At 40.7% G+C, this 17,441-nt stretch overlaps 2 protein-coding genes across 2 annotated transcripts; both read right to left on the reverse strand.

Annotated features, from left to right (window-relative positions):
* Window positions 1-1,589: 1,589 nt before the first annotated feature.
* On the reverse strand, window positions 1,590-2,525 carry LOC112663169 (olfactory receptor 4D9-like). The gene has a single exon (XM_025451742.3). The coding sequence runs from the start codon at window positions 2,523-2,525 to the stop codon at window positions 1,590-1,592; it is 936 nt and encodes a 311-aa protein (XP_025307527.3).
* Window positions 2,526-10,092: 7,567 nt separating this feature from the next.
* LOC112663167 (olfactory receptor 4D6) lies at window positions 10,093-11,028 on the reverse strand. The gene has a single exon (XM_025451741.1). The coding sequence runs from the start codon at window positions 11,026-11,028 to the stop codon at window positions 10,093-10,095; it is 936 nt and encodes a 311-aa protein (XP_025307526.1).
* Window positions 11,029-17,441: the final 6,413 nt, after the last annotated feature.

The raw sequence follows: 17,441 nt of genomic DNA on the forward strand, positions 1-17,441 counted from the left end.
ACATTTTCTTACAGAAATATTAAAGTGTTTGGCTATCAGGTGCTCCCCATGGGAGAAATGATATAATACATACACTATATTATCTTTTTAAAATCTATGGAACTCCAAATTCCAAAGCCTGTTTGGTCCTAATAAATTAAGGGAATGTGGTTTTAATTATTATTATTGTCATTATTATTGTTATTATTATTATTATTAACCTGTAGTTTCATTTCAATGAACCTCTTTACTTACTCAATTTTACTAAGTCCTATGCTCCAGAGAAGACGAGAGCAGAGAAGAAATACATCTCATGCTTCTGTGTACAATTACCAGACATCCTGAGGGGCTATCTGGACATACTCAGAACACAGGCTTATTGGAACTCTAAATGAATAAATTTGTACATTCATTTGCCTTGAGTGTTGCAAAACATTCATTTGCCCTGGGATGTTTCTATTCAATTGTGTACATGGTTCTCAACAAACATTTTTGGATCTAACACTCGACTTGATGATTCTATACAGACATACATAGATGCTAAGACCTTAAGTATAAGATCATAGTACACTCTGATTTAGGCATTTCAATTTCTTTGTCTTCCATGAGGAAGTATCTATTCAGAAAATAAAGTCAGTTTTAAATACTAAAAAGCAAACTTAAATAGAATTTGGCATCTTCTTACATTCATTTCATTCCATTTCCACAGATTCAACCAACACTTACAGCTTTTTACAGGACAGGCACTATTCTAGATACTGGGAATATAAAGAAAAACCAGATCTAGTAATGTGAAGTTTTATGGGATATTTTAATACATTGTGGTAAGGGAAATGGTAAAGGAGCGCACATAGGAAAAATAAAAGTATTTATTGGGTTGGATACAGTTTTTTCTTTTTTCAACTATCAAGCCAGCTTATGCCTTAGGCAGTGGTATGAATGGTAGGATAGACTGTTCCAGATTCTTGCCATTGTTTTTATGCAGTCTCATTTTGTAAGGCCCCAATCTAAGTCCCAGGTCACATCCAGTTCTGACAGAGTCACAGGAAGTAAAAGGCAATGGAAACCCTTGAAAGCTAAATCTTTATGTATTCCGAATGGTTGTAGGGGTTGTGCTAGTGTATTTTATAGGTGAATTGACTAAAAGAAGGTCCAAAGTTGCTGACAAAGCAGAGGTGATAGAGAAGAATGTTTATAAGCAGTATTTGGTATATGCTTAATAAAATAGTCATAGGGTAACTATTGCTGGACTGGGACCTAGCTGCTGGAGCCCTGCTATGTTGATATAGATGTCCCTGTTGCCTACTGCATGTCTGGACATTGCAGTGCTATTCTTCACTCTGTTGCTGGGACACCCAAGACCTTTTATTATATTTCACATTTGTTCCCTGCTTTCTGTCAATTGCTCTTCACGGACTGTGTTCTTCCTGTTTAACTTCCTGTAGGTGTTTCTTCTCCATACCAGTGTTTCAGGTCACTGATCCTTTGTGTCTGTATAACTACTATAGTTAATCGTCTATGCATAGTTGGGGCCCAATATGTGACAGCTAATATTTTAAGAACACATTTCAATTATATGCTTTTTTCTTGATCAACAACCTATAATGAGCCTATGTCCTTTCAGAAAACATAAGTCTTCTCTTCAGTCTCCTCATGGCTGACTTCATCTCCTGGTTCCTCAGGGTGTAGATCATGGGGTTCAGAACAGGGATGATGACTGTGAAGGTGATGGAGACGGCTCTGTCCATGGGAAGGGCAGTGAAGGGCCGGGCATAGACATAGATGCAGGGCACAAAGTGGAGGGTCACCACAGTGATGTGGGCTGTGCAGGTAGAGATGGCTTTCCTCCTGCCTTCCCCAGTGTGAGACCTCAGCATCATCAAGATGACTGTGTAGGACACAAGAAGAAGGACAAACCACAGGGTAGTGACCAGACCATTGTTGGAAATCATTAAGACTTCAAGAACAAAGGTGTCAGTGCAGGCAAGTTTGAGGACCTGGGGGACATCGCAGTAGAAGCCATCAACAACATTAGGCCCACAGAAGGGGAGGGGCAGCAACAGGGAAATCTGCACGATGGAGTGAACAAAGCCCCCCACCCAGGAGGCCACAATGAGGGCAGTGCATCGCCCCCTACTCATGATGGTCACGTAGTGCAAGGGCTTGGAGATGGCCATGTAGCGGTCAAAGGCCATCACAGAGAGAGAAAAAATGTCTGCCCCACCGAGAAGGTGGAAGAAGAACATCTGAGTGATGCAACCATTGAAGGAGATGGTCTTTGTTCTTGACAGAAGGTCCACAAGGACCTTGGGAGCAGTGATGGAGGAGAAGCAGATGTCCAAGACCGAGAGGTTGCGGAGCAGGAAGTACATGGGGGTATGAAGTCGGGACTCACAGGTCACAGTCACCATGATGGCAACATTTGCTAACACTGTTGTCACATAAACTACAGATAGAAAGAAAAATAAGAGCAAGCTCAGCTCTTGAGACTGGGTAAGTCCACAAAAAATAAATTCAGACACCTTGGAATGATTTCTCAGGGCCATTGGATGGTATTTCTTCCTCCATGTACAGCTTTGAAAGAAACAATAATAGTGCTGAGGCATTGAAATCAAGCAAAGATTTATCTCTTACATGGAAACTGAACATGCATAAATATATTTTTAATGCTATATCTTATCCTTCATGAACCTCCTGTGTTACCTGGGAAGTCACTCAGTTCTACTTGCTTTAGCTCCTGCATTAGTCCAAAATGTGGTTTGGGCTAGATCATTCATTTCCCTACTGTATTCAGTGGTGCCTTTGGTATCTGTTAAAATCCACTCCTAGGGATCCCTGGGTGGCGCAGCGGTTTGGCGCCTGCCTTTGGCCCAGGGCAAGATCTTGGAGACCCGGGATCGAATCCCACATCAGGCTCCCGGTGCATGGAGCCTGCTTCTCCCTCTGCCTCTCTCTCTCTCTCTCTCTCTCTCTCTCTGTGTGTGTGACTATCATAAATAAATAAAAATAAAAAAAGTGTTTTTAAAAAAAATTCACCCCTAGATGTTATCAAGGAAGAGAACTAAGGAAGGTTTCGTGGAAGGAGCTGTGGGTTCCCTACACCTCTGTGAGTGGGAGCACCTCTGATTTTATTCTCATTCCAATTTGTTTCTATGCAGTAAAAGCCATTGGAATAAATCACCTCTCATAGGCCTTTCAGTGACCACATGATAGGAATTGATTTGAACAGCATGTTATAAAAGTTACCGCACACCTCATAACAATTTTTCTTATATCCCTTTGAAATTAGAGGGGAAGGTATTAGCATTCCCACATCAGTTAATACTGAAACTGAAAAACTGAACTCAATAAACACAAAGTCAGTTTTCCAAGATCGTATAGGAAATCAGTGGCACAGGAAACATAACCCAAATCTCCTCTGTCTCTTACTTCTAGGATCTTTCTGCTCTTCCATGCTACCTGCAGCTTCAGAATATATAAATACAAGAATAATTTGTGTTTTTAAAAAGAGATTGTATTCATCTGAGAGAGAGAAAGAGAGAACACATGTGGTGGGAGAGGCAGAGAGAGAGAGAGAGAGAGAGAGAGAGAGAGAGAAAAGCAGACTCCCTGCTGAGCTGGGCATGGGGCTCCATCCTAGGACCCAGTAATCATGACCCAAGCCAAAGGCAGATATTTAACCATCTGAGCCACCCATGTACCCCAAGAATAATTTGTATAAGAGAATTTACAGAATTTTCCTATTGTTTTCAAGGGTGTATTTCATCAGCCCCTTCATTTCCTCTCTCCATGGCCAAGGTATTTTAGACCATTGCCTTTCTATTATCTTTCAAAAATGACATTTTTTTTTTTTTACTTTTTAAAATTTCATTTCATCGATTCCCAGAGGTTGAGGCTTAACACAAAGATGGCAAGGATGGTACTGGAGAGGGTTTTGTTCACAAAGAAGACAGCAAAGTCCAGGCCTGCATCTGCATACATAGAGACAGGGCATGATGTAGAAGCTTACCACAGGGATGTAGGCTATACGGGTACACCCTTCCTATAAAACCTGAGCAGTTTCTGATGAGTTTAGGATTTGCATTTCCTGACAGAGTACAGATCAACACCAAATGGAACAAAGGTAGCTTCCTGCCTTGGTGGCCCATAGGTTCTCTTACTATAGAGTCCTGCTTGGGCAGGGAGTGAGGCAGATCCAATTTAGAGAATTTTCAATTCATTCTGTTTTGCCTGTGGGAGTCAGGAGTGAGCAACCTTTTATTGTTTGAGGGTCGATTTCAAAAAAATAAAGTTCCAGGGAGGCTTAAGTGACATACATAAGGGAATAGAGAGAGCTAGTGCAGTCAGACTATGGCTTTCAGCACAATACACATTCCACCCATGTTGCTTCAATAATTTCTGAGAAGATTTATCATGTTGGTAGGAGTGACAAAGTTAACTCAGAGGAAAAAAGCCATCTTCAGCCTAAGCATCTGTCTGAACCACCATCTAGATGGCCCCCAGATCAAGTTCACCTGGGAAGCACCATTCTTGGTCTGTGTAGAAACAAGCTTTGTGAGTCTTGAGAAATTAGGTGGTTAAATAAACCCTAAGCATACATTGCATCACCTTTGCTCTGGAGAATATGACTATTTGCCTTATTTCCTGTTTATTCTGTCTCTGTGAGGACAGCAGGTACTGATAGGTAGCATGTTTTATCCAAAAGACTTCTACTGAGCCACTCACATTGCAAGGAACTCGGACACTGTAAAAGCTCTTCTGAAGATTCTACTTTCTTTGCCTTTCCCAGTGAGTCCCCTTCTCTTTGTTCCTAGTTATAACCACTTATCATTTCTCCTTCAATCATTGCAAATTTCCCAACTGGTCTTTCCTTTGGTGTAGTTTTCTCTAATTCATCATGTCTGTTTTTTCCAGAAATGTAATTACAAGTCACAAATGGGACCATGTATTTCTTTTTTTCCTTTTTAAAAATTTAAATTCAATTTGCCAACATATATAGTACATCATTATTTTCAGATGTAGTTTTCAATGATTTGTCATTTGTGTATAACACCCCGTGCTCATCCCATCACATGCCCTCCTTAAAGCCCATCATCCAGTTACCCCATCCTCCCACCCACCTCCCCTTCAGCAACCCTCAGTTTGTTTCCCAGAGTTAAAAATCTCACATGGTTTGTCTTCCTCTCTGTTTTTTGACTGAATGGGGAAAAGCCAGGGACCATATATTCCTTTGTTTAAAAATCTTTAATGGTTCCCTATTATCTACAGAATAAAGATTAAACTCCTCTTCGTATTATCTAGTACCCTGTTTCCTTTGATCCTCTGTTTCAGGTGTTTAAATGTCATGCAAAATTCTTGCTGGCCCACACCTTTGGGTCTGTACATGTTCCTATGGCCCCTCTACCCACCATGCCCTCACCACTCCCAGAACCTCCTACTTACTTACCCAGCTTCACAAACACTGATCTTTCAACACTCAGGTTCAGAGTCTTCTGTGAAAACTTTCCTGACACCCCTTTGGGTGTCATCATTCCCTGCACTGACTTCTCTTCCTGTGCCTATAACAGATTATTCCATTTAATTTCTTACCTGTCTCTCCTTAGTTTTGTATAGTTTCCCCTCATGTTCATCCTGTCTGCTCAGTGTTTAATTCATCCTAACATCACCAAAGCTTTACTTAGTCTGGGGCATGAGTAAGGTGCTCAAAAATGTTTTCCTTATTGTTTTTATTTTTATTTTTAAAAAGATTTTATTTATTTGAGAGAGAGAGAGAGCACAAGGAGGGGGAGGCAGACTTTCCACTGAGTATGGAGCATGGGGAATATTAAAAATAGTGAAAGGGAATAAAGAGGAAAGGAGAGAAAATGAGTGGGAAATATCAGAGAGGGAGACAGAACATGGGAGACTCCTAACTCTGGGAAACGAACAAGGGGTAGTGGAAGGGGAGTTGGGCAGGGGGACGGGGTGACTGGGTGATGGGCACTGAGGGGGGCACTTGACAGGATGAGCACTGGGTGTTATACTATATGTTGGCAAATTGAACTCCAATAGAAAAAAAAAAGACCTTGGCAGAATGTAAAATGCTACTCAGTAGAAGAACAGCTTCTCTTTGAACCAATTAGATTGTTTGTATTTCCATGAACTTGTGTGGATTAACCAAGTGGACTAGAGGTTTCAGGGCTAAGTCATCGGGTTTGAGAATAAAGCTGGCTCTGGATCAAAGGCAAAAGAGACCCAGTGAATCAGGGGCAGTGTATGGATATGGGGCTGCCTTGAAAACCTCTATAGTTTTGAAGGGAATTTTGGGCATTTTAAAGTCATATTTTTTTTTTTGCGCCAGTCATTCAAGTATCTTCCTTCAGCTCAGGTCATGATTCTAGGGTCCTGGGATAGAGGGGGTTGAGTCCCCCATCAGGCTTCTTGGTCAGTGGGGAGCCTGCCTTTCCCTCTCTTGCTGCTCCTTCTGCTTGTGCTCTCTCTTTTTGTCAAATAAATAAAATATTTTTAAAAAATCGTGTTTTTTTTTAAGGAAGCACCCATCTTGTGGGAAAATGCTCTGTGACCCCCATGGACAGACCCTAAGCTGGAACAAAATCTCCTTAAATGCAATTCGGTTATTCCACCAAATACAAGATGCTTTCTCTTTAAGCATGCAGACCCATGTGTGTGTGACCCCTTACTAGAAAGACATTCCTCCTTTCCCAATATTTAACATCCACTTCATTTTCTCTCACCAAAGAGAGCTATTTTTGCAGTGTCTTATACACCAGGTACATTGTTCTTGTTTATCCTATTCGTGCATAATCCACAATGTCTCACACTGGCAGTTCCATGTCCTTACCTAAGCCTTCAGTATCCAGCCAGGAATTCGCACCTCTAAGACTGGGTGGGTGGCTGTCAGCATATATGAAGCTGGGGAACCATCATGTTCTTCTCAAGATGAATTGCACTAGTCTTCAAGGTCTTCTCTTCCACCTTCACAGTGGAAAGGGAAGACTCAGGGAGTCATGTCACCACAGCTCTTCTGTTTGCCCCAATGTGTCCCTTACACATGCACTAGTCCCTCAGGCCCAAGCCAAATATGAGAAAGGGAATTTTATTGGTGTGGAAAGAGAATGGACCTTCTCCAATCATGTTGGAGTTCCAGTGGGAGTTATTAAACAGTTCCCAAGTCATTACTGCATGCAAGTCCACACATTTGCACACTCACACACACACACATACGTGTGTGCACACACACACATGCCCACGTTTCTGTGCTTTTCAAATTCTTGTAAAATCCCAGAAGGCATGAATCTATCTGTTCTGTGATTTTCTGAGATTTAGGGGAACATATATATATATTTTTATTTAGGGGAACATATTAATAGAAACATCTAATGTCGTATGATCCTTCATTCTCAAAGTGAGCAACAGTCCCAAAGGAACAAAAACTGGTCTGTGGGGGCCCAAAAAACTTAGATATTACAGTGCTGTGTGGCCCTTCAAAGAGCCTCAGTACAGGGATGCCTGGGTGGCTCAGTGGTTCGGCACCTGCCTTTGGCTCGGATCATGATCCTGGGATCTGGGATCGAGTCCCGCATTGGGCTCCCTGCAGGGAGCCTGCTTCTCCTTCTGCCTGTGTCTCTGCCTCTCTCTCTCAGTCTGTGCCTCTCATGAATAAATAAATAAATCTTTAAAACAAGACAAAGAACCTCAGTATATAAAAAGATATACAGTATATCTTTGGTATTAAATTTTCTTGTGGGAGAGCAATTAGGAAAAATATCTAAGACACCTAACTCTGGGAAATGAACAAAGGGTAGTGCAAGGGGAGGTGGGAGGGGGGTTGGGGTGACTGGGTGATGGGCATTGAGGGGGGCACTTGGCGGGATGAGCACTGGGTGTTATGCTATATGTTGGCAAATTGAACTCCAATAAAAAATTAAAAAAAAATAAAGATAAAAAACCTTTAAAAAATATCTAATAAAGTTCCTTGGAGGGGGGCAATCATTTTAAAAAATTTGAGAAGTATTGGTGTATAATTAAAGTCTTGGTCTAGCCTCTTCCCATAAGTGGCCTGAAGTGATCTCTGAAAATGGCTTACTATTCACTCGAGCCAGAAAACCTTACAAAAATCATGCAAATCGTCATGTTCACCTTAAGAACACACATGAAGGGATCTCTGGGTGACTCAGCCATTTAGACCCTGCCTTTGGCCCAGGGTGTGATCCTGGAGTCCTGGGATTGAGTCCCACATCTGGCTCCCTGCATAGAGCCTGCTTCTCCCTCTGCCAATGTCTCTGCCTCTCTTTCTGTGTCTCTCATGAATAAATACATAAAATCTTAAAAAAAAAGAACACACATAAAACTATGCAGGCCATCAAGGGTATGCATATCTGAAAAGCCACCAAGTATCTGAAAGATGTCACTTTGCAGAACCATCGTGTGCCATTCTGTTGCTATAATAGTAACAGTAGAGTTGGTAGGTACATCCAGGCCAAACAGTAGGCCAAAAAGAGAGCTGAATTTTTACTGCATGTGCTTAAAAATGCAAAGAGTGATGCTGAACTTAAGGGTTTAGATGTGGGTTCTCTGGTCATTGAGTGCAATCCAGGTGAACAAATGACCCAAGATGCGGTGTAAAACTCACAAGGCTTATGGTCAGATTAACCCATATGAGCGCTCTCCCTGACATAGGAATGATCTTTACTGATAAGAGCATGTTGTTCCTAAAACAGAAGAGGGGTTGCATAGAAGAAAAAGATATCTTGGAAGAAACTAAAGAAAAAAAAAAAACACCTTATGGTCCAGCAGTAAATTCTGCATAAAGTAAAAACAAATAGAAGTTAAAAAAAGTCTTGGCCTAATGTTTCTGTCTTGTAGGATGTAGAGAAGATCATAGACATGTGTCACTTACCAGGACATTTTAATGCATCATAACAATTTGCAAAACATGGTTTTGTACGTTGCAATTTCTTGAGCTTCTTTACTAATTGTCTGATTTTTGAATGACTATTGCAGGCTGAAAGGTAGAATTTGATCTGAGCATAAGGAATAGAGGGTTATTTATTGTCTTTCTACATATTAAATTCCTTGAACTCTTTCTCTTAGGAGAGAGGTGTTTTACAACACAGACCCAGTGGCTATTCCTAAATGACCCTGCACACAATAGATTTGTACATGAAATGGGGCTTGAGTCTGTATTGTATTTCCTCGGTATTTTCATTGTTGCTGTTCTAAGCAACTTCTCTTGAATTGTCAGGCATTCAAAGACAAAAACTGTAAATTTGCTTTCCAGCTATAAAAACACTGAGGGTGAAATGGGGAGAGAAAGGAGGGAGAAGAAAGTTCAGGTTAACATAAAATAAATTACCTTTGTGGATTTTGTACAGACATATCCCCAAACCATGCAAGCACTTTTGAGGTTAATTTCAGTGGGAAGATCAGTAAAATGGGCCTGAGAAGAGAAAATTCTTGGTCTATGTGTAGATTTGCCCATGTATGTATCTGACCAAACATAACTTAAAGCATTTCTTCTCTTTTCACTAGTTGGTGAAATATATTGAAGATTCTGTATTCAAAATATTAAATCAAGAAGTGATTTTAATAATTAAATGGAAATACAGGGTCAATAGAGAGAACACGTATGAAATACACACATCCATAATCTTCATATATTCATATTTAGGATTAGAGGGATAGACAATAGGGAATGTGGATTGTATGCCCGATTCACTCCATGAGCAGTGCTAATCTTCAGAACGAGCATCCTCTCCACACTTATCATTCTCCATTGTCATGACAACCTTGTGAACAGACAAGATCATTTCCATATTGCAGGTGGTAAAAGTAAGGTAAAATATGTTGGCATGAGAATCACAGATTACACCAAAATGGCATTAGGTAATTGATTTCCATCTTCTACCCCCTGCTTCTCCCAAGTTCACAAGCCCAATAGCTCATTTTCAATCTCATCTCTTCCTTTTGTTGTTAGATTCCTGCTAAGAGTTGAGAGGCTATGAGGATATACAGAAATGACTGGTGAGAGAGCTGGTGGTCTGTTGCCTCAGGATAGCAGTTTGAGGAAACCAGATCATAGATTTCCAGTCTCCATGTGAGTGCTCACTCCCGCTAACTGCTCTCAGAAGGTCCAAGCCTTCTCTGCAGTCTTTTCATGGCTGACTTCATCTCCTGGTTCCTCAGTGTATAGATCATGGGGTTCAGCATGGGGGTAATGACTGTGTTATTGATGGATACAACTGTGTCCATGGGCAGCGTGATGAAGGGCCGGCAGTAGATGTAGACGCAAGGCACGAAGTGCAGGGTCACCACGAAGATATGGGAAGTGCAGGTGGACAGGGCCTTATTCCGCCCCTCCCCAGAGTGAGATCTCAGCATCACCAGAATGACAGTGTAGGAGCCCAGGAGCAGGAGGAACCACAGCAGGGTCACCAGCCCATTGTTAGAGATCATGAGAAGCTCCAGGGCAAAGGTGTTGGTACAGGCCAGCTTAATCACTTGGGGCACATCACAGTAGAAGGCATCCAGGATGTTGGGGCCACAGAAAGGGAGTGGAAGCATGAGAGTTACCTGGACAATTGAGTGCAAACCACCACCCACCCAGGAAGCCACCACCAAGCCCACCCACGTCTCTCTCCTCATAATGGTCACATAATGCAGGGGTTTGGCGATTGCAAGGTACCTGTCATAGGCCATCACAGAGAGGAAGAAAATGTCTGCCCCACCAGCGAAGTGGAAGAAGAAGATCTGTGCCATGCAGCCATTGTAGGAGATGGTTTTTCTCTCTGATAACAGATCCACCAGGAACTTGGGAACAGTGACAGATGAAAAGACAATGTCCAGGACTGATTTGTTCCGCAGCAGAAAGTACATGGGAGAGTGGAGGTGGGACTCACAGGTGATGGTCACCACAATGAGGACATTGCCCAGCACAGTTGCTACATATACAGCAAGGAAGACCACAAACAAGAACAATTCTAGCTCGTGGAAGTGAGTGAGTTTCAGAAAGACAAATTCCTTCACATTGGTGTGGTTGCTCTGGCCCATGGTGCAGATCACCCTCCTCCAGGTCTACCTTGGGAAAAGGTATGTTAGGGTTAGGAGCAGTGTCATGAGGCAACAGCATCATTTACTGTATATTCTTATAAGGCTCTTTCAAGCACCCAGATCATCATGACCACTCAGAAAAACTGGGCTAAGGTCTCCCCTTTTGTGGCCTGGAAATTCTTTATCCTGATAACTCTTCGATCCTATTGGAAATACTCTGAGTGGACAGCAAGAGCCATCATACTCCAATGCCTTTCCTCTGACAAGAGGGAGATGGCAGGACTAGGGTCATTTGACTAATGGCTTGCCTTCTGTCCTGCAAGAGTAACTTCCTCACATGTATGCAGAGCTTTATACTTTACCAAAGGCTTTCACCTGCAACAGCTCATATTGATTTTTATTCTCATGATGTCTCTGTGGGGTCCAGAGAGTGGTTACGATCACCTCCATGTTACATACAGGAAGCTGAAGCTTCAAGCGGTTCATGTCTAGCCCACATTTGCACAATTGCAAAGTTAGTCAGTGGCAAATCAAGGATTCAAATCCAAATAATTTTTCAGACTTGACAAAGACCAAATGTTAGTTGGGCTCCTCCAAGCCCTCGACCTCGGCTTTCTGTCTTTTCAACGAGCCCTCGACCTCGGCTTTCTGTCTTTTCAACGAGGCCTCGACCTCGGCTTTCTGTCTTTCCTTGCTAAGAATCCTGCTACATCAGTTTAACAAGAAGCCCAGAAGCTCCCACACTTGGTGTCTGATCAAATGTGTCATCCCAGACCCTTAATATCTAACTCCTTGTATCTAAATCCTTGGCTTATCTTTGCAAGAGTCCTGTTAGGCCAGTTTAGCAAGAATTCTTTGGCCTTGATGTGTCCCCTTAGCAATGTTCCCTCACTCTGCTCATTGGCTATAAATCCCAACCTGTCCTTGTTGTATTTGGAGTTAAGCTTTTTTTTTTTTTTTAAGATTTTATTTATTTATTCATGACAGAGAGAGAGAGAGAGAGAGAGAGAGAGAGGCAGAGACACAGGCACAGGAGAGAGAGAGAAGCAGGCCCCATGCAGGGAGCCCAACGTGGGAGTCGGTCCCGGGTCTCCAAGATCACACCCTGGGCAGAAGGCAGCACCAAACCGCTGGGGCACTGGGGCTGCCCTGGAGTTAAGCTTAATCTCTCTCCTCTATTGCAATAGTTTTGACCCCTGCTGGAATAGTCTTGAATAAAATTTGTCTTGCCATTTTAAACAAGTGTCCAGTGAATAATTTTTGTTTAACAGACTCCAGAGGTTTCCCCCTGTACCATTTCTTCCAGACCAGAGAGTCTGGAACTTACTTTGGTTTTTCAGAATTATAGTGGATAGATAAGGCTTAAGCAGTTAATTATATAGTGTGACTATTTAATCTCCTTTCCTTCTTTAAAGGAAAAGAAGAATCAGCCCCTCATAGTACCCTTTCTTGCACTTAGAGACACTTGGACCTCACTGGGCCCACAGGGCTCTTGATAGAGTATAGAGCTGCAGTCACTGTTCAGAGCACATTCAGGTGTCACAGTCAAGCTGATTATTAAAATTTCAGAGGTGACAACCCAAAACTCCTCACTTTAGGGGTGAACAGAGAAGATTGTTTATTTTTCAAGAACCAGCCTGACTTGGTGAAACATGGAGAATTTTTTTTTTAATATTCAAATACTTTTGTGGGTTTTTTTTTGTTTGTTTGTCGTGAAAACACTTAGGATCTACTCTTTTAACAAATTTCAAGTATACATTTTAACTGTAGTCGCCATGCTGTACATTAGATCTCCAGAACTTAATCATCTTGCATAAATCAAACATTGTGTTCCTTGACCAACATTTCCTGTCTCCCACTCCCCCCAACCCCTAGCAACCACCATTCTACTCTCTGCTTCTATGAGTAGAGCACATTATGCTGAGTGAAATAAGCCAGACACAGAAAGACAAATACTGCATGATCTCACTTATATGTGGATTCTAAAATAGAATATAAGATCCCTTGTATTCTTTTCATTAGAACCATTTAATTCCTGTTGAAGTGAGGTTTTTTTTTAAAGTTTTTTTTTTAATATAATCCGATTGGAATCCTATGTATGCCAGCATCCAGGAACAGCATGTTACCTAAAACTGGCACTCTGGAGTTTTTTACTGCCACCTAACAAATAGCAGAGAGCCTTGCAAATGATATTCTGTATTCAGAAGTATGTTTTTGTCTTTAACAAGGATGTCTACAAAGAAGAGCCCTCCTTAGGATGGTATCAAGGACAGGATCTGTTCAGGGTCCCCCATGTGAGACCACAAGGGAAACATCTGTCCTGGACCCCAGTGTAAGGGAGAGCTCCCCTGGGAAACCAGTGAGATTCTTCTTCCTAGACAATGAAGACTTTGTACTGGGCCATTTTCCCCTTGCCATGTCTTCCATACACTCGAAACATATAGGTGGCTTAATTTCCTATGCCATACTTTTTCAAATGTAGTCTCTTAACAGCTTCTTATTTACATTTTATTTTTTTATCATGTGTGTTTCTTTTTGTGGCTGTAAGATCTCCCTAATCCTTTATAGAATGCAATGGGTAAATACATTGACTGCTAAAGTAGAGGATGGGTTTTGTAGGTATATGGCAATCAGGCAGGTTGAGAATAACCATTGGCCATGAGGGCTAGACTGACTTGGGAGTAGCTAGCCAGGCAAGCATAGCATCTTGGGAGACATGGGTTGGAGAGGGAATATGGAAACTAGGGGTCGGTGTGTGGCATTGGGAGTCAGGCTTGTAGAATATATATGAATAAAAGGTCACAAAGGTCATATACTGACCTCTTCAGTTTACCTAGTTGGGCCCCAATTATTTTTATATAATGCTGCTCTTAACATTTTGTAAAAGCATTTTTTGAGTGCATCTGTAAGTCCAGAGATGGACTTACTAGGTCAGATGATATGTTAGTTTTTTAGTTTTAGCTGATGAGTAAGGTATTGTAAAGAAGCAGCCTAATTTTAGTTGTGTTTGAATGCTTGATTTCTTTATCTTTTTGTTTGATTTCTTTTTTGGAGGTAGATGCTATGAGCTGAAATAAATTATATTACTTTTAAATTCTCATGGGAATAGAAGACTGAAGATTTTGTCTTCCATTAATATAGATTTTGTCTTCTAGTAATATAAATATCAAAAAATAATTAATACATTAGAATGAAGTTTAAATGTTTTGATAATTTTAGGGATAGAGAACTTTGTAAGCATGACACCAAAGATGATTAGATTTGACTGAAAGAAATAGGAACCATTTATGTTTCAAAAGTGTTAAAAATAAATGAAAAACCAGTCACTTTTGTTTCTGTATAAGCCCTTCGAATGACAATTCACATGAAAAGCTCATCGTAAACTTCAAAGCACTAGGTATTAGTATCACTATAATGTTCATTGCATTATGTAATTGTGTTTCTCTCCCTGCATCTAGCTAGTTTTTAATCTCTTTTTTAGAGAAAGATTGTGCCAATTATTTTATATATATTGTAGGTGCTCAGTGATGTTTATGGAATGAGTTTTAGTGAAAAAAATCACCTCTAATTTGAATGTGTCTTGAGAAGCCTACTATTTTACCTAAGAGGCTAGAGATATTAATCAGCCCAAGGCTTTTAGCTGTAACAAGCAGGTACTACAAGAATGGCACATGGATATGACACCTTTCAGGAACTGAAGACTGAACACTATTGAAATCCTAAAATTGTGTGTAGGCTAAGCTAGGTTGCCTACCATTGTGTCTTCAGGTACTCTCACCTACCTTTGCGTTAGAAAGAGGAGTCTGTCAGTTGCCCCATCTCCACTGCTCTGCTCCTCTTTTCCCAAATGCATTCACAGTCCACACTGCTTCCTTAGACACTGAGTTGGAAGTCTCAAATAATAATCAGCATAGGGAATAGTGTCAGGTATTTGTAGGAAACACAATTTTCAATGGGGGAGCTGGCAGTTGCAGATGCAACGGGAGTTATTAAAAAGTTACTAAGCAACATGTGGGATTTTTCCATCTGTCTTTCTGTTCTTGCTTTCTAGTTCAATTCCACTGTGGTCCGAGAGATTACCTTAATGACCTGTGAAGGTGTGATTGTGGCCCAGAATATGGTCTATCCTGGTGTTTGTTTGTTTGTTTGTTTTTTGTATTATAGGTTGGAAATTTATTTTTTTTAATTTATTTTTTATTGGTGTTCAATTTACTAACATACAGAATAACCCCCAGTGCCCGTCACCCATTCACTCCCACCCCCCGCCCTCCTCCCCTTCTACCACCCCTAGTTCGTTTCCCAGAGTTAGCAGTCTTTACGTTCTGTCTCCCTTTCTGATATTTCCCACACATTTCTTCTCCCTTCCCTTATATTCCCTTTCACTATTATTTATATTCCCCAAATGAATGAGAACATATAATGTTTGTCCTTCTCCGACTGACTTACTTCACTCAGCATAATACCCTCCAGTTCCATCCACGTTGAAGCAAATGGTGGGTATTTGTCATTTCTAATAGCTGAGTAATATTCCATTGTATACATAAACCACATCTTCTTTATCCATTCATCTTTCGTTGGACACCGAGCAAAAACAGACACATAGATCAGTGGAACAGAATAGAGAATCCAGAAGTGGACCCTGAACTTTATGGTCAACTAATATTCGATAAAGGAGGAAAGACTATCCATTAGAAGAAAGACGGTCTCTTCAATAAATGGTGCTGGGAAAATTGGACATCCACATGCAGAAGAATGAAACTAGACCACTCTCTTGTACCATACACAAAGATAAACTCAAAATGGATGAAAGATCTAAATGTGGGACAAGATTCCATCAAACTCCTAGAGAAGAATACAGGCAACACCCTTTTTGAACTCGGCCATAGTAACTTCTTGCAAGATACATCCACGAAGGCAAAAGAAACAAAAGCAAAAATGAACTATTGGGACTTCATCAAGATAAGAAGCTTTTGCACAGCAAAGGATACAGTCAACAAAACTCGAAGACAACCTACAGAATGTTTTTTACACATGTAAGTGAAATCATATGGTATTTGTCTAAGTCTGACTTATTTCACTTAGTCCATCCATGTTGATACAAATGCCAAGATCTTATCCTTGTTAATAGCTGTATATTACTCCAGGGTGCATTTGGGTCTGTGTATGTGTCACCTCTTCTTTGTCCATTCATCTATTATGGATACTTGGGTTGCTTCCATATCTTAGCTATTGTAAATAATGCTGCATTAAACATAGGGTGTATGTTTTTTAATTAGTGTTTTCATTTTCTTTGGGTAAATATGTAGTAATGAAATTACTGGATCAAATGGTAGTTCTCTTTTTAACTTTTTGAGGAACCTCCATGCTCTTTTCCACAGTGGCTGCACCAATTTACATTTCTACCAACAGTGCATGAAGGTTCCTTTTCTCATGGGGCTGTTGAAACTCCTGTTTCAGAGGAAGTATATAAAGTTTAAAACAAAGTTCCAGGCACCAAGCAAGCACTTTTTTAGAGGGGTGTATTACCAATGGTGACTCATGGGCATGGATGGAGTATATGTCATGGACTTCAAGTTGACATATGCTAAATGCAAAAAAACTGAGTCCCCTATGAGACATATGCAAGTTCAGAGGGAGGTGGTTGTAGAGGTGGTTTTAGGGATTTAGTCTTCTTGAGATTAAAGCATCAATAAAGGGGCTCTTTTTGGTCATTCTTGTATCATGTCTTTAAAAATTCAGTTTAGAGAGTAGCCTTGAGAAAGAACATTCACAGTTTAAGGGTAGGATTTCTTAGCACCATTAATTCTATTTTATATTTGATAGGTTGACAGCAGAAGGAGAGGCAGAGGGATATACTACCCTGAATGTTACTTTACAAACAAATTAGAATGATTTATCATCAGGGATTTTTGACATAATGGGAATCCCTGAACTCTTACTGTAAAGGTATAGAGACTCTCTGAACTTAGAAGAGAGGATATTCTTTTCTTGAGACAGAGGGGAAAGTCCCTGCTCTCACCATAAAACAGAGAATTCAGTCTGCACCCAGAACCACACAGAAGATGGAAACCTAACATAAATTACACAAATTACATATATTATATAATTTAATTCCCACACTTATTGTGCCAAATAGATGTGAAATTAAATATTAATCACTTTTAAATTAGGAGCATCCCCTTGGTAGACTTAGAGAAGGAGTTTGTGACAGCACAAGTGATATCCATAAATTGTCAGTCAGCACCTTGTGGCTCTGGGATTGGAACCTTGGTCATCTGAAAAATACCCACCTGGCAGATTATTGTGGTGATTACATAAAACAGCAACTGTGCTGTCTAGCACAACACTCCATGAATAATAGGTAAACATTAATTCCTTTATGTATTCTGTAGGGGAATGTGGGAGACATCTTG

The sequence above is a fragment of the Canis lupus genome, chromosome 18, assembly GCF_003254725.2.
Source record: "Canis lupus dingo isolate Sandy chromosome 18, ASM325472v2, whole genome shotgun sequence".
Classification (NCBI taxonomy): Eukaryota; Metazoa; Chordata; class Mammalia; order Carnivora; family Canidae; genus Canis; species Canis lupus.